At 38.4% G+C, this 19466-nt stretch overlaps 1 protein-coding gene across 1 annotated transcript in view; it reads left to right on the plus strand.

Annotated features, from left to right (window-relative positions):
* TRAPPC9 (trafficking protein particle complex 9) overlaps positions 1-19466 on the plus strand; it is a 453230-nt gene that overhangs the window by 202492 nt on the left and 231272 nt on the right. The window contains exon 20 of the mRNA XM_009996696.1: positions 1805-1895. Coding sequence (XP_009994998.1) covers positions 1805-1895 — 91 coding nt within the window. The remainder of the gene's footprint in view (positions 1-1804; positions 1896-19466) is intronic.

The raw sequence follows: 19466 nt of genomic DNA on the forward strand, positions 1-19466 counted from the left end.
GGAATGTTTTTCTGAGGTGGCTTCTGCTGCCTTTATTTTTCCAAATAGGTGCTTTTCTTTAATGGTGTTTACTGCTCTTGGGGGTTTGTAAATTCTTCATCTAAAGTTCTTTTAGGAGAAAAATAAAAAGGCTATTTAAGACATTTTTCAGAACATAATGAGGATTATTAAAAAAGAATGCTAGCAATGTATTGATTTCCCTCTTCTATCATCTCCTTCTGCTCTTGAGTCTCAATCACTAATTTTTAGATCTCTTTTTGATCTGAGGTTTCAAGACTTTTCTACTGGAGAGCCTGTCAAATTAAGTCCTGTGGTAGAAATTAGTTATCTGCAGTACTTGTTAATTTTCTTTTAAATGACACAAATGGGAATATACTTTATCAGTCGGATGATGGGCCTCTCTTTTCAGAGTTTTGCAGAAAGTGAACTGATCACATTTAGAAGCTGTTTATAAAAACTCAGATATACTTTTATTTTTTTACATCTCTTTTTGAGGAAGACTCCTTTTTGGAGATGTCAGTTTGAAACCTTGCTCAGTCATGCTGGGAGTTCAGCCCTTAATTACAGTGGGAAATCACTTCACCTGTGGTTGTTACCTTAAAGATTATGAGGTTGGATAAGGAAGGTTTTCAAGTCTCAGAGAGGATCCTGCCCTTGTCTTGAATTTTGTGCCTGCGTGATGCTCCCATTCTGGGAAAGCATGAGCCAAGATGGAAAGACAAAAGAAGTTTTTCCAGAGGAGTTCCAGTGTGAGGACATGGAGGCTTATAGAGGTTGTGTGTGCACCTGGGATGGGGCTGTGCTTGCTTCACCTCCACTTCTCCCTCTCAGCTTACCTGAGATAGGGGCTCCCTCTGGTAGAAAATGGTACAAAAAGCCAGTGAATGCAGCTTTGGCCAAATAGCAGATGGTGCTGATGTGCTTCACAGCCCCTTCTTTTCAGGGCCTTTCTGAACGCAGGGAATTAGAAACCCAGTGCTCTTCCTGTTACAAATGCACATTACTTTGATTGCTACATCAGATGAAATTATTACTAATTTGTTTTGATGGATAATACTATCATCATACTATCTTTGTGCTACATTGGATATTGCCTGTGCTGTTATTTCAGCACTTGTGCGACCTGTTTTGAAGCCCTTCAAAAAGAGAGAATCTGCTTTTCCCAACAGTTTCTTTCAGAGCTTTGCTGTCCTTGGAGTAAGAACAATTTCCTGATTTCTGCTCACTTCAGTCTGAGCTTGTTCCTGAGCTCACACAGGAGTGAGCAGAAAGGGAAGCCTGAAGGTTCTGTGCCTGTAGGGTTCTTATATGATGTTTGCCCTCAATACTGACACTGTCACTGAATTGTCTGACATCCCTCTACCTCCACAGAACTGACACCAACCCACTGTTCAGAGCCCACATTTCATCCATTTTCTATTTCTCTATTAAATTTTATCCTTTTTGTTTTCAGATTGCTCTTAATTTCTCACTTTGAGTTCTCATCCTGCACCACATAGTTACAGGTTCTGCTTTTTTGCAGCTTCCAGAGTTTTTTCCCCTTGTGTTTTACCACGGTTCAGGTGCATTTTACCTTTGCATCTTTATATTTAACACCTCTCAGTGGATTTACCTTTGTATCTTCTGAAGATAAAAACTGCTGCAATTATGATTGTTCTCCAATTAATGCATTACTAAGACCAAAAATGTAACATTAACCTTTAGTGAACCTCTAGCTTGCAGTTTTGATATGCAATAATAAAAGTGCTATCTCTGACATGTTCTTTTTCTCTCTGAAACAAAATTTTCCTTAATTCCAATTTACCCTTCCTTGAAGCGTGAAGGGGAAGCAAGTGTGGAAGGTGTTCTTAATCAGCTGGTCCTGGAGCATCTACAGTTGGCTCCTCTCCAGTGGGGTGAGTAATGTAAAAAATCTACTGATGATCTTTGAAGAGGGTACAGGGGCTTGTAATTTTTAGCAGCATAAGAATGAGAATGTTTTCATTTCCTGATGATCTATATTACAGCAGACTTCGCTAGATTTTTCTTTTCCTGTAGATATTTTCCTTAGCTCAATATAAATGTAAAATGGATATCTGTTTTAAGTATCACTGGTCAGTGGGAGTAAATATGAAACCTGAGTACACACTTTTTCCTGTAATTTGCAGTCCTGATTGTGTTGTGAGATGTGGGTGCTACTGAAAGATTTCCTTTGCCTGAAAATGTGTGGTTTTAAAGTAATTTCTCTACATTATTTTCATGTGGATTTCTAATTTACTTTGTGGCATATTGCTTGTGCTCTAGACACTCACAGGACTAACTTTGTAGGTACAGAAAATGTTGCTACTCTGTTTAGTGAGGAGGAACAATTTACCTGAATTTTGCATTTAGAATGATGTTCCAGCAATGACATACTGAATTTTTTTACTTTTGAACAGTTGTAATAATGTGACTTCTGTCTGAGATTCTTAACAAGGTTTATTTAGAGGCTTTGGAACATGGGATATTTTATCCCCAACTCTTCTGTTTCAGTTGCAAGTATCAGAAAAAATCCTCAATTCATCAGAAAGTGGTTTTCAAAGCATTTGCTTTTAAAGGAAATCTAACTCTATAGTCCTTATTTTAAATAATTTGAGGACCTAGGGAGGACTGATTTTAAGGAACAATGATCCATCACTATTATCTGCATTATTACAAGTAAAATAACCCCAAACTGTGGCATTTGTGTACTTTTTAAATGCTTGTTGGTGGTTTTTTTTTTTTTTTCAAGCCTGTGAACCATCTTCAAGTCCTTGTAAGCACTTTGTTTCTAAATGAGAAGACTTAAAACTGGTAATGGTTTAAAGTTGTTTGTGGTAAAGATGTTGAACTTTAACCATAATCATCTGGCTCTGAAGTAATTCTTATTTGGCCTCTGTTATTCAGGAGGCTCAAGCGTTTGGTATCACTCACTTGCATGACTAGCTATGATTGCTCTGGTCCTGTAAAATCAGCGGCTTTGTGTCAGATGTGTTTTGTGAGCCCATATAAATCACCTGAGAGTCATCTTAGTTCTGCCAAGTGCCACTGACCTTCGACAGGTGTGTCACCTGGGCTCTGTGTTTGATGTTTCCCCTTGGCATTTTTGCATGGGAGGGTCCATTCAGGATGAAAACAGTCGGTGCTTTCTTTTAATTTTCGGTTTTAATTCTTGGTTTTCTTCTTTTAATTTTCTTTTCATGCCAAATTTCACTCTTTTCTTAATAAAATAGGCTTTTAGAGCCATAGGATTGTGTCTCGTGTTCCTGCCTCTATGGTGAATGTCACAGGTGCTTTGATACACGTGTGAGAACACATGAATATAGCACTGACTGACCATGAAATCTGATTGTCTGTGGAGTTGGTGATTTCTCAGGAAGCTGCTTAAATCAGTTAAAGACCCCTGGTTAGTTTAGTTTTCAGAATGTGTGAACATCAGAAAAAAACTCTGTGATACTCCCTGCCTCATAACTGCAAAATCTTTATAAGCAAAATCTCTTTGCTGATTATGAACTACGTGATAATTTTCTGCATTAAATAATAATGCAGGAAAGGGAGATCCTATGGGATATCCAGTCCTTGGCTTGCCACAACTTGTATATGATATGTCCTTTTTAGAAAGTTCTGATGGCAGAAAAGACTGGTTTTGTAGAAGTCTACTTATTTTTATGTCTAATACTTCTCATTCTGAAATTACTATCCCTGTATTATCTATTTTGTATAACAAAAATTGTGCATGTAGAAGCTGTAGCTCACTGCAGAGATTATTGAAAAGGCTATTTTTATTAAATGCCTGATTTTGCTTGAAAACAAAAGCAAAAAATCATAATAGTGGAGATATTTTTAATTAATCATAACTTCAAATATTCAGCACTTCAATCCCTGCTGGTTGTTTTCAGAGAGTCCTACCTGAAGTCATCATGAGGAAGGATGCTGTGATCCCTCCAGAAAGTGTATCATGGCAGTGCAGGGTAATTTTGGTGTTATTAATTTGTGGGATAGGGGAGGAATTAAAGGAGTTTTTTTCGGTTTGGTAGGTGCAAGTTACAAGGAGTTGCTTGGATGGACAATCCAGGATGAGTGTGTGTGTGTGCACATACATGTAGACAATGTGACATACTCCATTTTGGAGTTTAAATTCTTTTGGTGTCAGAATGCATTTCCTATTCAGCACTTAGAGGCGTGGTCAAGTCTTATGTATTTCAAATAATCTAAGATGTAATGCAAGTTCTGTTTTCCCTGTGGGTTTTCTCCTGACATTTTGAAGTATCTGACCTTACCTGTCTTGTGAGAATCAGCTCTTTTAGTGGTAGTGGTTCTGTGCTGAGCACCAATAATGACAGAGACTTATCTTAAAAATCCCTTAACCATTAACATTTCTGAGAACTATAAACTTAATGCTTAGAATTAATAAGGCAATAGTCTACAGATCTTATTTTCTCATCCTGCCTCGTCCAATATTTTAATGTCATTGATAAGTGACTTTAAAAATACTGTAATATGGTAGTGTCAGATGTTTTTTTATTTCTCTTAATCATACCACTGTATGATTTCAGTTTTGCTTTTCTGTGTGTTAGAATAACTTGAGGTTTAATGTCAATACTGCCCATGGTTGTAATATAATCTTTGCATATAGTGGCTGATTATTTTGCCCTAGGATTATGTGATAAAATTGATTCTGTGCTATATTGGTGGTTGCACTGAAGGGTTTACTGTATTATAAGTGCTCACACTGAAACATGAATGAATATTTAACATGGTTTTGATTAAAAGAATGACTGGCTCTTGTTCAAATTTAGAAAAGCTGGGCTTCAAGATTTCTTTTAAATTTGGCATATTTAATTCATATTGGAGTTAATATTACAATTCTAAAATTATAATAGCATATTGAACTAATTTTTCATGTAAATTTGACAATCCTGTCTTTTTTTCATTAAATCCAAGGCAAAGAATAAAAATTAAAAGTTAGTGGCATTGAAGTTTTGATCTGAGAGTTAGAAGTCATCTCTGAAGGTTGTCAGATAAAGGAAAAAAAAGTGGATCTTGGTGAAAAGTGTTGGTTATGATTTCATATAATTAAATGACTGGGGAAGGGGAAAGTATTTAAAACACCAGGAGTAATAAAAAAGAAAATATGTCAAAGACTGGACAGAGAGTTCTTAATATGATGTTAAAATTGATTTTAAGATTTAGGACAGCTCTGGAAAATGAAGTTGTCTATTAGGGAGGTTAGTAAATCACCAGTATATGAAAAACATAATTTTGCTCAACACCAGCAAGTTCAACGTTGTCTAAAATTTATGACAGATTTTCCCTTTCTGCTGGGCTACAAACCAAATGGAGGGAGAGATGTGGTTTTAAGGTGAACATATTAATATCCTCAAATCAAGGAAACAGCCTGCAAAGCTTAATGAGGAGAACCAAGACCCTTCAAAGGCATCTGTCGTGCAGGCTCCGTGGTTAGGTTTGAAAATGATCAGATGGAGGCATTTGTAGTTGCTGGCTGGGTGATATTTTTTTTCTCAATCTTTATTGGATTTCTGTTGCTACGTTTTGCAAGCCAGCAGAATTCTGAGACCAAGCACTTCCCAGTGTGATGGTTCCCTTCTGCATTTCAGAGCAGCATTAACAACCAGCGTGCACAAAAGGGGCTGAGATAGAAGCAGAGTGTTGATTCACCTTGGAATATGCTGGAGCCAGGATATTCCTACATTCAAATGAGAAGTCTTAAGTGAGAGGTTCCCAGCATTTTTCATGCTATACATGAGTTTCACAACAGAAACTTATACATTCTCCCACATAAAGCAAAACAATCATAACTTCCTTTGCTGCCTGCAACCACAAGAGAAAGGCATCTTTCCCTGGTGGCCTCCTATGTATAAGAGTGAAGATTTATTAGAGACATTTGATTTAGGAGTTTAGCACTGTAGACAAATCTTTATGTGCTCCAAGTTTTAAAGTATCAGGCAATACCTAGCTTTTCCTTCTCTGGAGAAATAACTGAAAACAAATGACTATTCATGAACTCCAAAGATGCTGTTTGCAGTGATACTCTAAGAACCATATGTTGGTAAAGGTTCAGCATGGGCAAAGTCCAGCAATAGTTTTTATTTTCATTCCTTCTTTGATTTCATTCATTCTTCACTTCTTCTTTCATAATAAACATGATTTTCAAGCCAATTCATAACACTTGAATTAATCAAGTTACCTTCACGGATTCATGGAATTGTCAGAGTTGGAAGGGACCTCAAGAGATCATCTGGTCCAATCCCCTGCTAAAGCAGGATCCCCCAGAGCAAAGTATCCAGGGCTGCATCCAGAGGGGTCTGGAATATCTCCAGAGAAGGAGACTCCACAACCTCCCTGGGCAGCCTGTCCCAGGGCTCTGTCACCCTCACTATAAAGAAGTTTTTTTCTCATATTTAAATGGAACTGCCCCTGTTCCAGCTTGTGCCCATTGCCCCTCATCCTGTCACTGGGAACTACTGAGCAGAGTCTGGCTCCATCCTCCTTGCACCCACCCTTGAGATACTTGAAAGCATTAAGAAGGTCTCCCCTCATCCTTCTCCCCTCCAGGCATTTTAACAAAGCAGTGTGTTTAATTTGCTAGTAAATGATTGAAGAGAAAACTAACCATAATGCTTCTGAATGCTCTCCAGATCATAATTAAGAAAGGTGATGGTTAGTAACCAAAGTCTTAATTGTTTATGTAGAGGCAGAGAATGCCACACCTCTATTGTAGGTTCACAAGAAATTGTGTGTACTTGCAGCATCCAGGCATATTGTACTTAGAACAAATCTAAAATTGAAGGGTGATTTTAAATTGTCCCTCATAGGTAGCTGGAACCAATAGGAGAGGTAGATGAAAAAGTATTTTGAAATGTTTGATGGGCCTGTGGTTCTTGACAGGTTGTCTGGAAGCTGTGAAGTTTCACAAAGCATCTTATGGAAGCATTACTTTTAAAATAAATAATCTTAATAATTTATTGCATGTTTTAGAGAGCACCAAATCAGAATCAATTTTCACAGCTTTTGTATTACATGGGTCTCAAAATTAATTACTGGAAGTGCTCACCCATTCTATTTTGCATTTTCCAGTCTGTCCTTAGACCATCAGGAAATCTTTCTTCCCACGGTTTCCATGATTAACTCTTAGGGATTGCAGCAGTGTCAAACCACTGCATCCTGAGTACAGAGGAAGATACTGTAAAGTATCTGTCAGGGAGCAGAGGAGGAAATGCTGCCTCTCTAAGCCTGGGCTTTGGGTGTTGTCCTGACTCCTTGACAACTTGTGCTCCCTAAGGACCTAGTTAAAAAGAGCCAGATCTCTGCAGACATGATCACTGTTAAGTTTTGCCTTAGTCAGGACAGTCTTCCCCCATATTTGAAGTTCCAAGGCTATCTTGGATGTTTGCTCAAAGACTGGTTTTAATGAGGAGCTTCAAGGAAGCAGCTTTACTTTCTCTTTTATTAATAAGCAACTCCCTGATAGCCCCTCTACAGAAGCATGTAGGTTCTAGAGAGAAAAGCTGCAAAATGTGGAGAGATCAGCAGGGTCTATGAAGGTCTGCCTTCCAAAAAATGGTGAATGTTATTCTTTTCATTCATCAAACTAAAATATTCTTTAATTATTTCTCTTTGAGAATTGTAGTTCACTGGCCATTAGCATCATTAGAAAGATGAAACCAAGAGTGTGAGCCAGAAAATCTCAAGAGTAAACTGTCTTCAAGGTAGAGTATCACAGACTGATTCATAGGAAGACCAAAGCTGAGAAACAATCTGGTGCTAACTGGATTCTACTAGGTAGCCAGCCTTCCATTTAGAAAAATCTTCAGGTTTTTCATTTTTATTTTTAAGATGCAAGGGAGGTGGGAACACTTAGATATCTTAACAGCTTGTGTGCAGGCTGTTTTGGAGGATATTTTGGCAATGTCAAACAAGCAGCATGTTTTAGTTACTGGGACGTGTTAAGGGACTTGGGGTAGTATATTGAAAAAGTGGACTAACTTGATCAAACTGGGGCATCTGGCACGCGAATAATGTTCTCACATGTCAAAACATGCTACAGGGTGATAGGTTTTGAATCAGCTGTTGTTTCTAACTTCTACCAAAGCCTGGGGTACTCTAAACTGAAAGGAAAAACCTGTAGAGAAAGAGTTTCAGACACAAGCAGTAGCGCTTTCAAAGGGAAGATGCTAAGAATAGAGAGGGCACTCTAAAGTGAAACCAATTAACAGAACCTCTCATGTAAAGGCAGATACCTTGTGACAGGTTGGGTGCAGTGCCAGTGGTTGCTTCACCTCAGGTTTCTGACAGAGCTGGTAGCTGAAGCTGCAGGTCCAGCATTTCTAACAAAGCAGTGAGAAGAGGAGGGAGGGAAAATACTAAGGGAGTTGTCCAAGTATTAGTCTAGGACCAGTTTCATCAATATGAACAATTTGTGATTTTTGCTTGAAAAAAACCCAAAACAACAGAAAAAAGCAAAGCAGAAATGAAGAGGGATAAATTGCTGAAATATGCTGATGGCTCAAAGAGAAGCACCATCTCTTCAAAAAGAGATCAGGCTACTACACAGACTCATAGAATGGTTTGGGTGGAAAGGGACCTTCAAAGATTATCTAGTCCAAGCTCTGACATGGACAGGGACATCTGGGACACTAGATTAGGTTGTTCAAAGCCCCATCCAGCCTGACCTTGAACACTTTCAATGACAGGGCATCCACAGCTTCTCTCAGCAACCTGTTCCAGTGTCTCACCACCCTCGTGTCCAATCTACACCTACCCTCCAGTTTAACACCCTTACCCCTTGTCCTGTCCCTAAAAGCTGGTCAAAAACCTCTCAGCATTTCTTACAATCTTACAACAATCTCAAAAACAGACATACCACAAATTAAAGGGCTGAAAAGAAGTCCAGAAAGGTTATCTGTTCTGAGAACAGTGATACAGAAATCTACTAGAAGTTCAGCTATCTGAAGTGATTGGAAAGGACTTAAGTGTTTCTCTGAGCTACCAGTGTAATTCAGCTATGAAGAAAGGTAAACGTGATATTTGTCCAAGTCTCTAATGAAACCTCCCATGGGAAACTTCCTTAAGAAGAGCACGAATCACACCGGAATAGGAAAAAGTGAGGTTTTAAATGTCATCAAGGAATGGTGAATTATTGTTGGATTGATGCTATGAAGATACTACACTGAATGAAATAAGAACAGTTCTCAGAAGCTGAGTAAATCTGGCAGGTCAGTTCTTTGTTCACTACTTAGATGTCTACAAGCATGCTTGCTCTGAGGCACTTTAATTTAGCAAAATCAACAGTTGACTGATCTCCAGGAATCCATCAGAGGCCCAGGTCTCAAGGAGGGGAAAATAAATGCTGAAATAGGGTGACTTTTGGCAGAAGAACATACTGAATAGAAACTGTCTGTTAATTGCTGCAGTCTAGATTTTTTAAAGACCATTAAGGTTTTCAACATAACGTTACAGCAGAAATACTGGCCAAGTGGGAAGTACCAAATAATGGTATTTAAGGCAAAAAGCAGAAAAAGAAACAGGACATTTACAAACCCACTGTGTTTTTAAAGCAAAAAAACTCCAAACCAACATGCATCTATACATAGTTTACTTTTTTATAGGTATTTTATAGGTATTGCTTGCAACATTCAGTTAAGCCATAACAGGTGGTTGAGGAACACCATAATGTTCATAAAATGTTACAGTTATGTAAGGTGGTTAATTTTCTAGGAACTATTAGAAGTAAATTGAATAATAGATTAATTGAATATCCAAATTAAAAATGAAAAGCTATTGAAATAATTATGAAAATGGGTTGTGCTTTCAAAAAAAAGGTGTGAAGGTAATTGCAAGGAAGAAGATTGAAAAGACAAAAAAGCTGTCTTGTAAAGCAGTTGGGGAAAAGTATCATTGAATCTGCAGAGAAATAGATTTCTATTACTTTGATAGGCACAGAAGATATCATTTTTAAATAAAAGTTTGGAAAAATAGGATTAATTCTAATAAAAAATCCTAGAAAAACAGGATCCAGCTTGTGGACAATTAAAAAGAGAAAAAAGGGAAAAAAGATCAGAGGATGTATTAACAAGAGAGGCAAGAAAGATGCTTTGATCAGGCAGGATTTTAATTACACAGCAATTAAATGCATTGTACAGCTAAGTGTGTAGAAAATGAGAAATGGAAAATACACTAATTGTAGTGAAAGACTATTCTGAATAGCCTGTGTGGGACAGGTTCAACATGTAATTGGTTTCAGGGAGTAAGCAATAAGGGGGCTTGTCCTTATTCCAGAATGTATACACTGAGCTTTCCTTATCTGACTTCTGACATGTTTTCAGCTTTTGTTTTATTTCACTTGAAAAAACAGTGCATTTCCATGGAACTGGATGCCATGTCTGCTGTAAAAAACAGCAGTCACTTCACCAGGCTGCTTCATACCTTGGGTCACTCTTTTTTTGCTCACAAAGTGTGTCATTTGACTGGACTGCTGTGTAGCTTAATGTTTGTACTTAAATTAAATGGAAAGGTTTCCTTTTGTGTTTGGTTGTCTTTTGTTGCAGGTTTTTTTTTTTTTTTTTGTATTTTACTAAAAGCATCATTTTCCAAGTATTTGCATTTGTTCTCCCCTCCTGCCATGTGATTTGGCTCGTCAGGCAAGGCCAATGTGACCTGTCATCAGGAGAAGTTCTCCCTCAAACAGGCCTTTTGAGAGGAGGGAAGTTGGTTTAATTTTCAGTTGTTCATTCTGAAGTAGTCCTTTATTTCATCAAGGAAGCAGGAGTGAATTAACAACTGTAAAGAACATAAATCCACCTCAATAAGCCTTGTAACACTGAAATTCAGAGCTTCCAGCTGTCAAAACCTCAACGTTACGAGCACAGAACAGAACAGACAGATTTGGAAGAGGAAATACAAGCTTTGACTGGAATCCTCTCTTTAATTTTCACTCATTTTCTCCTTTTTAGTCTGCCTTTCTCAAAATTAGCAGCTAATTGTTAGTTTTTTAGCATAAGAGATTTCTTTTTGCCATCTTATTTTTCTCCATTTCATGATTTTTCTTAGCTTGTCTCTCCTCCCCATTGTTTCTTTTTAAAACAATGTCAGAACTTGACTAATTGTTACTTGAGTTATTTATTTTAATTTTGTATACCAAACCTTTGTATTAAGCATTTGTAAACTGTTTTTTTTTTTGTGTGTTTTTGGTGTTTTGTTGTTTTGGCTTTTTTTTAAGAAAAGCTGTGCAGTTTTAGGCCAGAAAGTAATTAATGCAATTTAATTAACCTGAAGCATGACTTGATTAGATTTTCCAAAGGAAGCCAGTCTAACAGAAAGTCTTTCCTGAGCTGTGACTCTGTGTGCTTATTGACACTGTGTATTCAGTGGTGAACTTAAACTTTTGATTTTAGTATCTGTTCCCTTACTAAGCAGAAATTCAGGCTCACTTTTATAACATTTCTGATTACCTGTGGATATATTAGGAAAAGTTGCAGAAGAAGGGTTCATTTTTTTTTGCATCTTAGCATATAAAAGAGGAGCTTAGCAAATGTGTTCTGTAGGATGATGTTGTACAAAAAGACTTTGATCAGAAGATACTCGAGTTGTTTTCTGTTCCTCATTACATTTTGTATACTACCTTATAAAGTTGTGGCTCAATAATATCAGATATGTGCCAAGCTGTTACTGAAGTTCCATATCAAGGCCAGGCAGGAGAGATGAAATAAGGAAGAGTCTTAATTAAAAAATGTTAGTATAGAGAAGTAAAATGTCTTGGCAGTGTCTGGAATTACACAGAGAAATAATTGGTTGTCTCATGTGAAAACTTCAGAAAACAAAAAAAAAGGCAGCAGCAGTAATCCTCAATAATTAAAAGAAGTGTTAAGGGATAATTACATTTCTATGCTTTGATAAATAGTCAACTGTCAGTTATCTGAGTGAATGATGGGGTTGGGTTGTTCAAGCTGAGGGAAGAGCCTGGGTATTTAAAGTGCTGGAGACCATAAATTAGAAACTTCAGAGGAGGCATAGGTGCCACCAGCCCCAAATGTTGTTGTGTTTGGAAGTCTTCCACTGGTGCTTCCAGCTGTGGAAGCATTTAGTAAGTTTGTTTTAGTGGGACATGAAGGCTCAGAGTTGGTTTTATGCTTTTCTCAATCTCCAGGCTCCAGCCTGAGCACTGCTGAATGGGGGGATGAGCAGCTCGGGTCTGGCTGGACTTCATGGGGCTCTGCCCTTACTCTTGGGCCTTGTTTGAAATGATATATATTTGTAGCTCTTTCATTCTGCCATAAATTTAGGTCCATGTATAAGGCCTCCAAAATGGGAGCTGACCCCATGGGGACAAGTGTCCACACTGCCCTGCCCAGTGGGTTCCTTCATGGCATTTAACTCCCAATAACTGCATCACCTCTTGCTTCCCTACCCCAGTTTTCCCCATATAGTCTTCACTTCCAGAAAGAAAATAGTGGTAGTGAAACAAAGAAAATGAGAAACGGAATCTCAAGTTTTGAGAGTTGGGTGAAAATGAGTAAAAAAGCTGTCAGCTGGAGTGAACATCCTGAACTTTGCCTGTTAGAGAGACAAAATGATCTCTTCTGGTTACCTAGCGACTCTGATTTTGTGTAACTTCATGGAGCAACCAGTGAGTTTCTGAACATCTGTTGCTAATGAAGGTATTAATCAGCAATGCTATTTGTGAACTTTTGTTTTTTTTTAAACAGTTAGGTTGTATTGGAAGGAAGTAATTTCTGTTCCTGGGTACTTAATATAGTGATTTGTATTGTCTGTATTGGTTTTAAATTAATCCCATAACATGAAATATACATCTTTATGTTATTTAATTCAGAAGTAGATTGCAGAAGGCGTCTCAACATAATTTTGTTTGGAGAGCCTTTCGTAAAATTATTGAGCTCAGTCAGAGAACCTTGCTGTGAATAGGAAATTCAAGATTAAATTTATTTGTGACTCATTTCCAGCCTTTCTGTTCTCATGTCAATATTGTTCTTTAGTTTAAATAGCTTTTCTCAGTCTCTGATGTTTGCCTTTTTTCCCCATTCACTCTTTCTTTCGTGCATTTCAAGACAACAGTCAGGACTACCTTTCCTACTCTGTGGTAGCTTAGTATTTATTGTTTTAAATTTCCCACCCCACAGTAGCCTCTGTCTGTGTCTGTTGTGAAGTTTCTCTTTTCCTTAGATTTAGATTACAAGATTAGATCTTCAGTAGGATCATTCCTGACACAGATCCTTCATAATTTCTACCTTAATAAAGTAAATCTGTGCTTTCACTTTCAAGATGATCTATTGTTGCTTACTAATCCCCAAAATTATAATGAATATTTAGTTTTCCACAAAAGATTATGTAGGCAGTTGTAACCAACATTGCCTCCCTCACAAGCATTGGTTTTAGTCTGGCAGTGATGGAGTAAATCCAGCTTATTAAACCTTCTGGCTCATTTCAAAGTTTATGTATGAAGACCAGTGTGAATTTTGTTTTTATCTGGCTGTAACACTGTGGTTAGCAAATCATGGAATCACAGAACTATTCAGGTTGGAAAAGACCCTTGGGATCACCGAGTCCAACCATCATCCCTACTCTGCAAAGTTCTCCCCTAAACCAGATCCACAAACACCACATCCAAGCAACTCTTCAACACATTCAGGGATGGTGACTCCACCACCTCCCTGGGCAGCTCATTTCACTGTCTGACCACTCTTTCTGTGAAAAAATTGTTCCTAATGTCCAGTCTAAAATTGCTGCTGTCTCTCCTAGCGTAGCAGAATCTTGAATGTTTAAGGTGGATAATAATGTAAGCACTCTGAGTAAATACAAATAATGAAAACACCAAAACTTTCAGAAGTTAATTTTGATGACGTTTCTAGTTCCAGCATGACCACCACCATTACCAGTAGCAGTATCAGCCCTTATTTCTGTCAGAGATTAATGTCGTATTGTGAAGAAGCAAAATACAGTTTGTCTGCTGATGTGACATACCTGTGTTATTAGATTTTTTTTCATCATTTAAAAGTCTTTCTTAGCAAACAGTAAGGAAAAAATGTTCTGTATGACTCTGGGAGTAATTTCTCCAAAGAGCTGGAATGATGCCATATTCACCACGTCTGTGACATTCCCCTGGCTGTGTTGGTGATGTTGCTATAGAAGGTGTTTTCTGAAGAAAAGACTCCTTCCTGCTGGCATTTGCCCTGATGCTGAGAAAACCATCCTTTGTGGCTGTGAACCCTGCACTTGGGAATCTGTCTGCTAAGGATTGGATTGATGCCTGCAGCTTGATCACTAAATGGTCAGATACAACACAGCTGTTTTTTCCCTATTATCTAGGCTTGTCTCCTGTGTGACAAAGTGACATTTGTCTGTCCAGGTGACATGTATTGTCCTTATGAATGTAGCATCAAAGACACGTTTCTTGTGGGATCTGTTGCTGTTACTAACTGAGAATTCAACAGGCATTGGAAACCAGCTGAATGGATGAATTTCAAGTTCAGGTTAGATTTCATTAAGTAATAATTACACCACAAAGTCTTGGAAATTAAAATGTATGGCGTGTCCATGCCCAGATCTGACCTCTGTGAGGAGAGGGGAAAGGGGGAAAGAGGTTTCCCCAAGGGCCCAAGGTGGCAGAGGCAGAGGAGGAGGAAGCCAAGGAGGGAACAGCAGCAGAGGGAGCAGGAGGGTAGAGGATGAGGAGGAGGAGACAGGAGGTGCAGCAGGCCTGGAGCAGGGATCCCCTGCAGCCCTGCAGAGACCCCACGGGAGCAGAGACCCACCCTGCAGTCAAGTTTCTTTTGCCTGTGACAGGGACTGGTAAGTCATATCCTTGTCTTGGTTTTTACCCATGAGTTTTTTTAATCCTTTCATTCTTCCCCTGTCCTGTTGAGGAGGGGCATTGAGTGAGCAGCTAGTGGGCACATGGCAACTGGCTAAGGTCAACCCAGCACAGATTGTTACTGCAATATCTGGATATTCCCATTCAATTATTGTCTTTTGAGGAGGCTGTAGTGCAGTCCATGCAGTTCCATGGAGCCAGTAATACTAAAATAACTCTGCAAAATCAATAGTTACTACACGAAGGTACAAGATAAGCTAGAATGACACAAGGCAAGGAATGAAAATGACACAGTGCAGGATTGTTTGCTTGTGAGAAACTATTTTGGCTTTCCAACTCTCACAGCATGTAGTTTTGTTAGAGGAGGTCCGTTCAGAAAGCTGTGCATAATTCAGTAAAGTAAAAATGAACAGAGGAAAACCAGGACTGTGACACACAGTGGTTCATGCCTGACAGGGGAGGCAGCTTGTAATAGAGGTTGGCGATGATAATCTAGAAGCTGTTGTTCAAAAAGCATGTTGGCAGACAATGAGATTGCTCTGTTATTTGGAGAGAGAGAGAAAATGCAACTACTACATCATCATGCAGAGCTAGCCTTCGCAGGTTTCCTTCTGCTCTTGTAATAAATTGTTAGGCAATGTAGTGTGTGAGATTAAGAAGAACTCTTGCTATACTGTATAGCATCATTCTTAATCTTTCTTGTCCTCTCGTAAAGTGCCTTTAGTATTGCATTGGTTCTGGCAACTTGGTAATAATCCAGTAGTGTTACCTAATTTATGTAAAATACCACAGATGGTGTTTATCTCTATATTTCATCTGGAGTTTCAGTCTGTGGAGCTGTTCATTTGCCATACAGCATTCCACAATAATCAGCAAACCTGTAGTCAAATCGAGTCGGATAGTTCGATGATACGAACTCAGCCGAAAATTGTTACGTGTCTAAATTTAAACCATTTCAGAAAACCAGCAGTTTAAAGTAGCTCAGGAGCTATATTTCATTCAGATCTTCTTGTCTATAGATACTAAAACCTTGTTCCATTGGATTTTTGAAGCAGTTTATCTGTGCCTGCAGTTGTATCTCTGTCATGGTTTGACTTAGGATTGACAATTAAACCAATGACAACAACGCTTTCGATCCCTCCCCCTTCCACCCAGGTAGGGAAGGAGAGAGAGAATAAGGAGAGAGGCTTTTGGGGTTGAAAACTAAACTGGACAGCTTTAATTAAACACTAATGATAAAAGAAAATATGTGCAAATATATACAAATATGTCAGGAATGTGCAAAACCCCTATTGCCTCTCACCACCCCTAGCAGCTCCCCCAGCATCTCCTGAGCTGTGAGCAGCTCTGAAATGTCCTGGAGCTGCTGGAGAGAGCAGCAGAGACAGGAGTTCCAAGAATATTATGGGATAGAATAGTCTATTTGGCCAGTTTTGCCATCTGTCTAGTCTGCTCCTTCCTATGGAAGAGTTGTAGATAAGAGTTTTCTGCTCCTTTAGTGTCTGAAGCAGCAGAGCAAAGTGTCCTTGGTCTCTCAGCAGTAACTATAAACATTCAGGCCTTATCAGTCAACTAGCTGGAAAACTTGCTGCAACCTTCAGCAAATGTGATGTTTAAAAGAGAGTTCACTGAAATTTTTTTTTTTAAAAAATCAGTAAAAAGAAAATTGGCTTCATCCTGGCTCAAACCAGGACCAGCACATTATAGTTTATTCTTCTAATTCGAAGCTCACTTTATTCTGTATGAAGATAGTGGATTCCAAATGTGACCCTTGACCAGCTGTTTTCATTTTTCAGGAAAGCTCATGCTAGCAACATGCCAGTCTTTTGGATATCGTTAGATGCTACTGTTAGATAGTGCTATTTACACCCAAACTTGCAGTAATGAAGTCTTTGAAGTACCTTTGGGAAGAAGGTTTGAACTGAAATACTGTAGTGGTGACTCCTATCCTTTTCCTGACATGCTGAAATCTTGAGAGAAGGCTCATGAAATGCATTTCTGAGCTCTGAGATAACACTGGAGAAACAAGATATAAATACAGGTTCAGATATGTTCAGTGCTAAAGTGGAATTGCCCTGAGCATTTAATTAGAAATGACATTTGAGTACACAGTATCTGGCAATTAATAGCAAATTAAAACTATCTTTATATGCAGTCATTAGAGTCTTTAATTGTCATTACTTCATATTCTGATGGCAAAGTGAATTTATATTCAAGTTTGCAGACTCTGAAATAAACACAAGTAAATATTTTTCTCAGTAAAATTTTACTCATATAAAATGTCTAGATGAAAAGTCATTTGGGATTCTTTCTATTTTGAAACAGGGATTGAAATGAATCCAAGTCATCTTGTTATTCATTAAGTAGCTCACTCCTGCTCCCTCATAAATAATAAATTATATGATGGGAAGACTCATCACTTGTTGGTGGAATTTGAGTATCAGCAAGGAAGTTGGTAGGTACAAATAAAAAGCAAGGTAATGTCAGCATGAAATAAGTTGTATGGTGAAGATCAGGATTGGACACCTACTGCCTGAGAATGTGGAAACTTCTGACATCTACTTGTAGAATTCTTTCCTGATGTTTCCATTCCCATGTTCAAACCAGCTATAATTGGCAAGAATGTGGAATATTTCGTTTCTTGGGTTTACCTATGAAGCTGGGCAATTTTTCAATTGTTCAGATAAGCTCTGTCCTTAAGAGGTCAGAAATAGCTGCATATTTCTTCTGAAATACGCCCCTGTTTGCAGAGAAACCTCATTATGGAAGGTCAAGGCACTATAAATAAATATACATTGATTGCCACCAAACCTCCCCCTAAAAAACCCAAACCCCAGCACACCCAAAAAACACCTGAGATCTTGACCCCAGTTTTGGGGTCAAAAATCTTGGAACTTTTATGGGAAATCCCAAGTAGTTAAAAGGATGGTGCTCTCAGGAGAAATGTGTCTTCCAACCTCCTCTCTCCCCATCCTCTCCTTTTCAGTCTTGTATGTGTGGAGTTCTCTTAGTGAAGCCAAATCATGTTTGTGAATTTGAAGATGTGTGGATTAAAATATTGCAGGCTCTGTTGGATGCCTGAAAGCACAAACGTCAGCAGAAAATTTATACTTTACCCTGCTAATTGTTGGAAAATATGAGCTCTTGATTGGTATGCAATTAGAAGTGTAACATTCTGTTAAGCATATCACACAGCATATGGCATGTTAGTAGCAAATCCTCTAATTTAAAATGAAAAAAAAAAAGTATGGAGTTCTGCACATTAGCAGTTTCTACAGGGAATCAAAATTTGTCTTTTGTCTAAATGTCAGAGGGGAAAAAGTCATCCTTTGTTATTTTGGTAATCCAGATTTGGTTTATGTTTGGTAGAATTTCTGTTCTCTTATGAAATATAGAAGAGGAAAACCCATAATATAGTTAAATATGCTGTTAGTCCAAATCAAAACTGTGCCATTTATTACAGAAAACATGGAATTACCTTTCCACATCTGCTTTAATTCAAACAAGCTAAAAACACTGAAGCAAAAACGTAATTGCAGAACCACATAAAAATAAAGAAGCCAACCATGAGTGAATTAATTGATGGGCAATCAGATGGTGCAGTTTTGTCAATGAAAAACATGGAATGGTTCCACTGATAGATGTGCCTTCCTCTAACAACCTCAGTGGTTTGGAGCCTTGATACAATTTCTAGTCTCTCAGTGTGTGTTCTGTGATGGATTCTTTTTTGGTGAGTTGTTTTGGACTCACATATACACCAAGGTGCTGCAAGAAATACCCTTCTCTCAGAGGCTGAAGTCTTGCTTGTAAGGGCCCAGAGATGAGTAGTACTTAGGAGACATACTAACTAGCCCATTTATAAGGCTAATTGTAGGCACTGCTAATTGTAGGCATGGTTCATTGGAAGATGGGTTGGTAGTCGAGGCTAAGATGGGAACAAGTTCACTGCATCTGGGAATGAAATAGGTTCTTTTCACTGAGGAAGTGGAGGGTTTCTGTCTTTCTTCAAATACGATTGGTCTCAGAGGGGACTGCATTTTGTGGATTGGCTGCACAGACACCACAGATTTTGTCAGTGAAGTTTAAAAATCTTTGCATGCTCCAGACACTTTTTTTGTTAACGGGGTAGTTGACAAGCTGGCTATTTCTAATATTGGAAGACAGTCAATTTATCTTATGTTTGGCAGGTAATATTTACCTTGTTCCTCAATGTTTCTGACTTCCAAGTCAGTCTTTCCCTCTTGCTGTGTTAGGATAACTCATAATTTAAAAAATGGGCCTTATTTCTGCTGTAATTTGCATCTTTTATCCAATCTTTTTCCCATGGCATAGTATTTGTGAGCCATCAGTCTAATGGTGTATTCACCAATGCATCTCAAAGTAACCTCCTAATGCTGCATTTATTAAGTGTTGATCCTGGAATGGTAAGTAAGATTCCCATTCTGCTTGTCTCCTCGTTGTCCCTGCCTTTGTCACCCTCCTGCTTCAGGCCCCCCAGAGTGACTTTTGCTGCAATATCGCCGAGCACTGCAGAGCCACAGCCTACCCCTGTCCTTAAACCAGGCAAGAAAGGAAATTTTTCTGCTCTAGTAGATAACTGATCATTTATTATGCTCAAGTC

The sequence above is a fragment of the Chaetura pelagica genome, unplaced genomic scaffold (genome assembly GCF_000747805.2).
Source record: "Chaetura pelagica isolate M959 unplaced genomic scaffold, ChaPel_1.0 scaffold260, whole genome shotgun sequence".
Lineage (NCBI taxonomy): Eukaryota > Metazoa > Chordata > Aves > Apodiformes > Apodidae > Chaetura > Chaetura pelagica.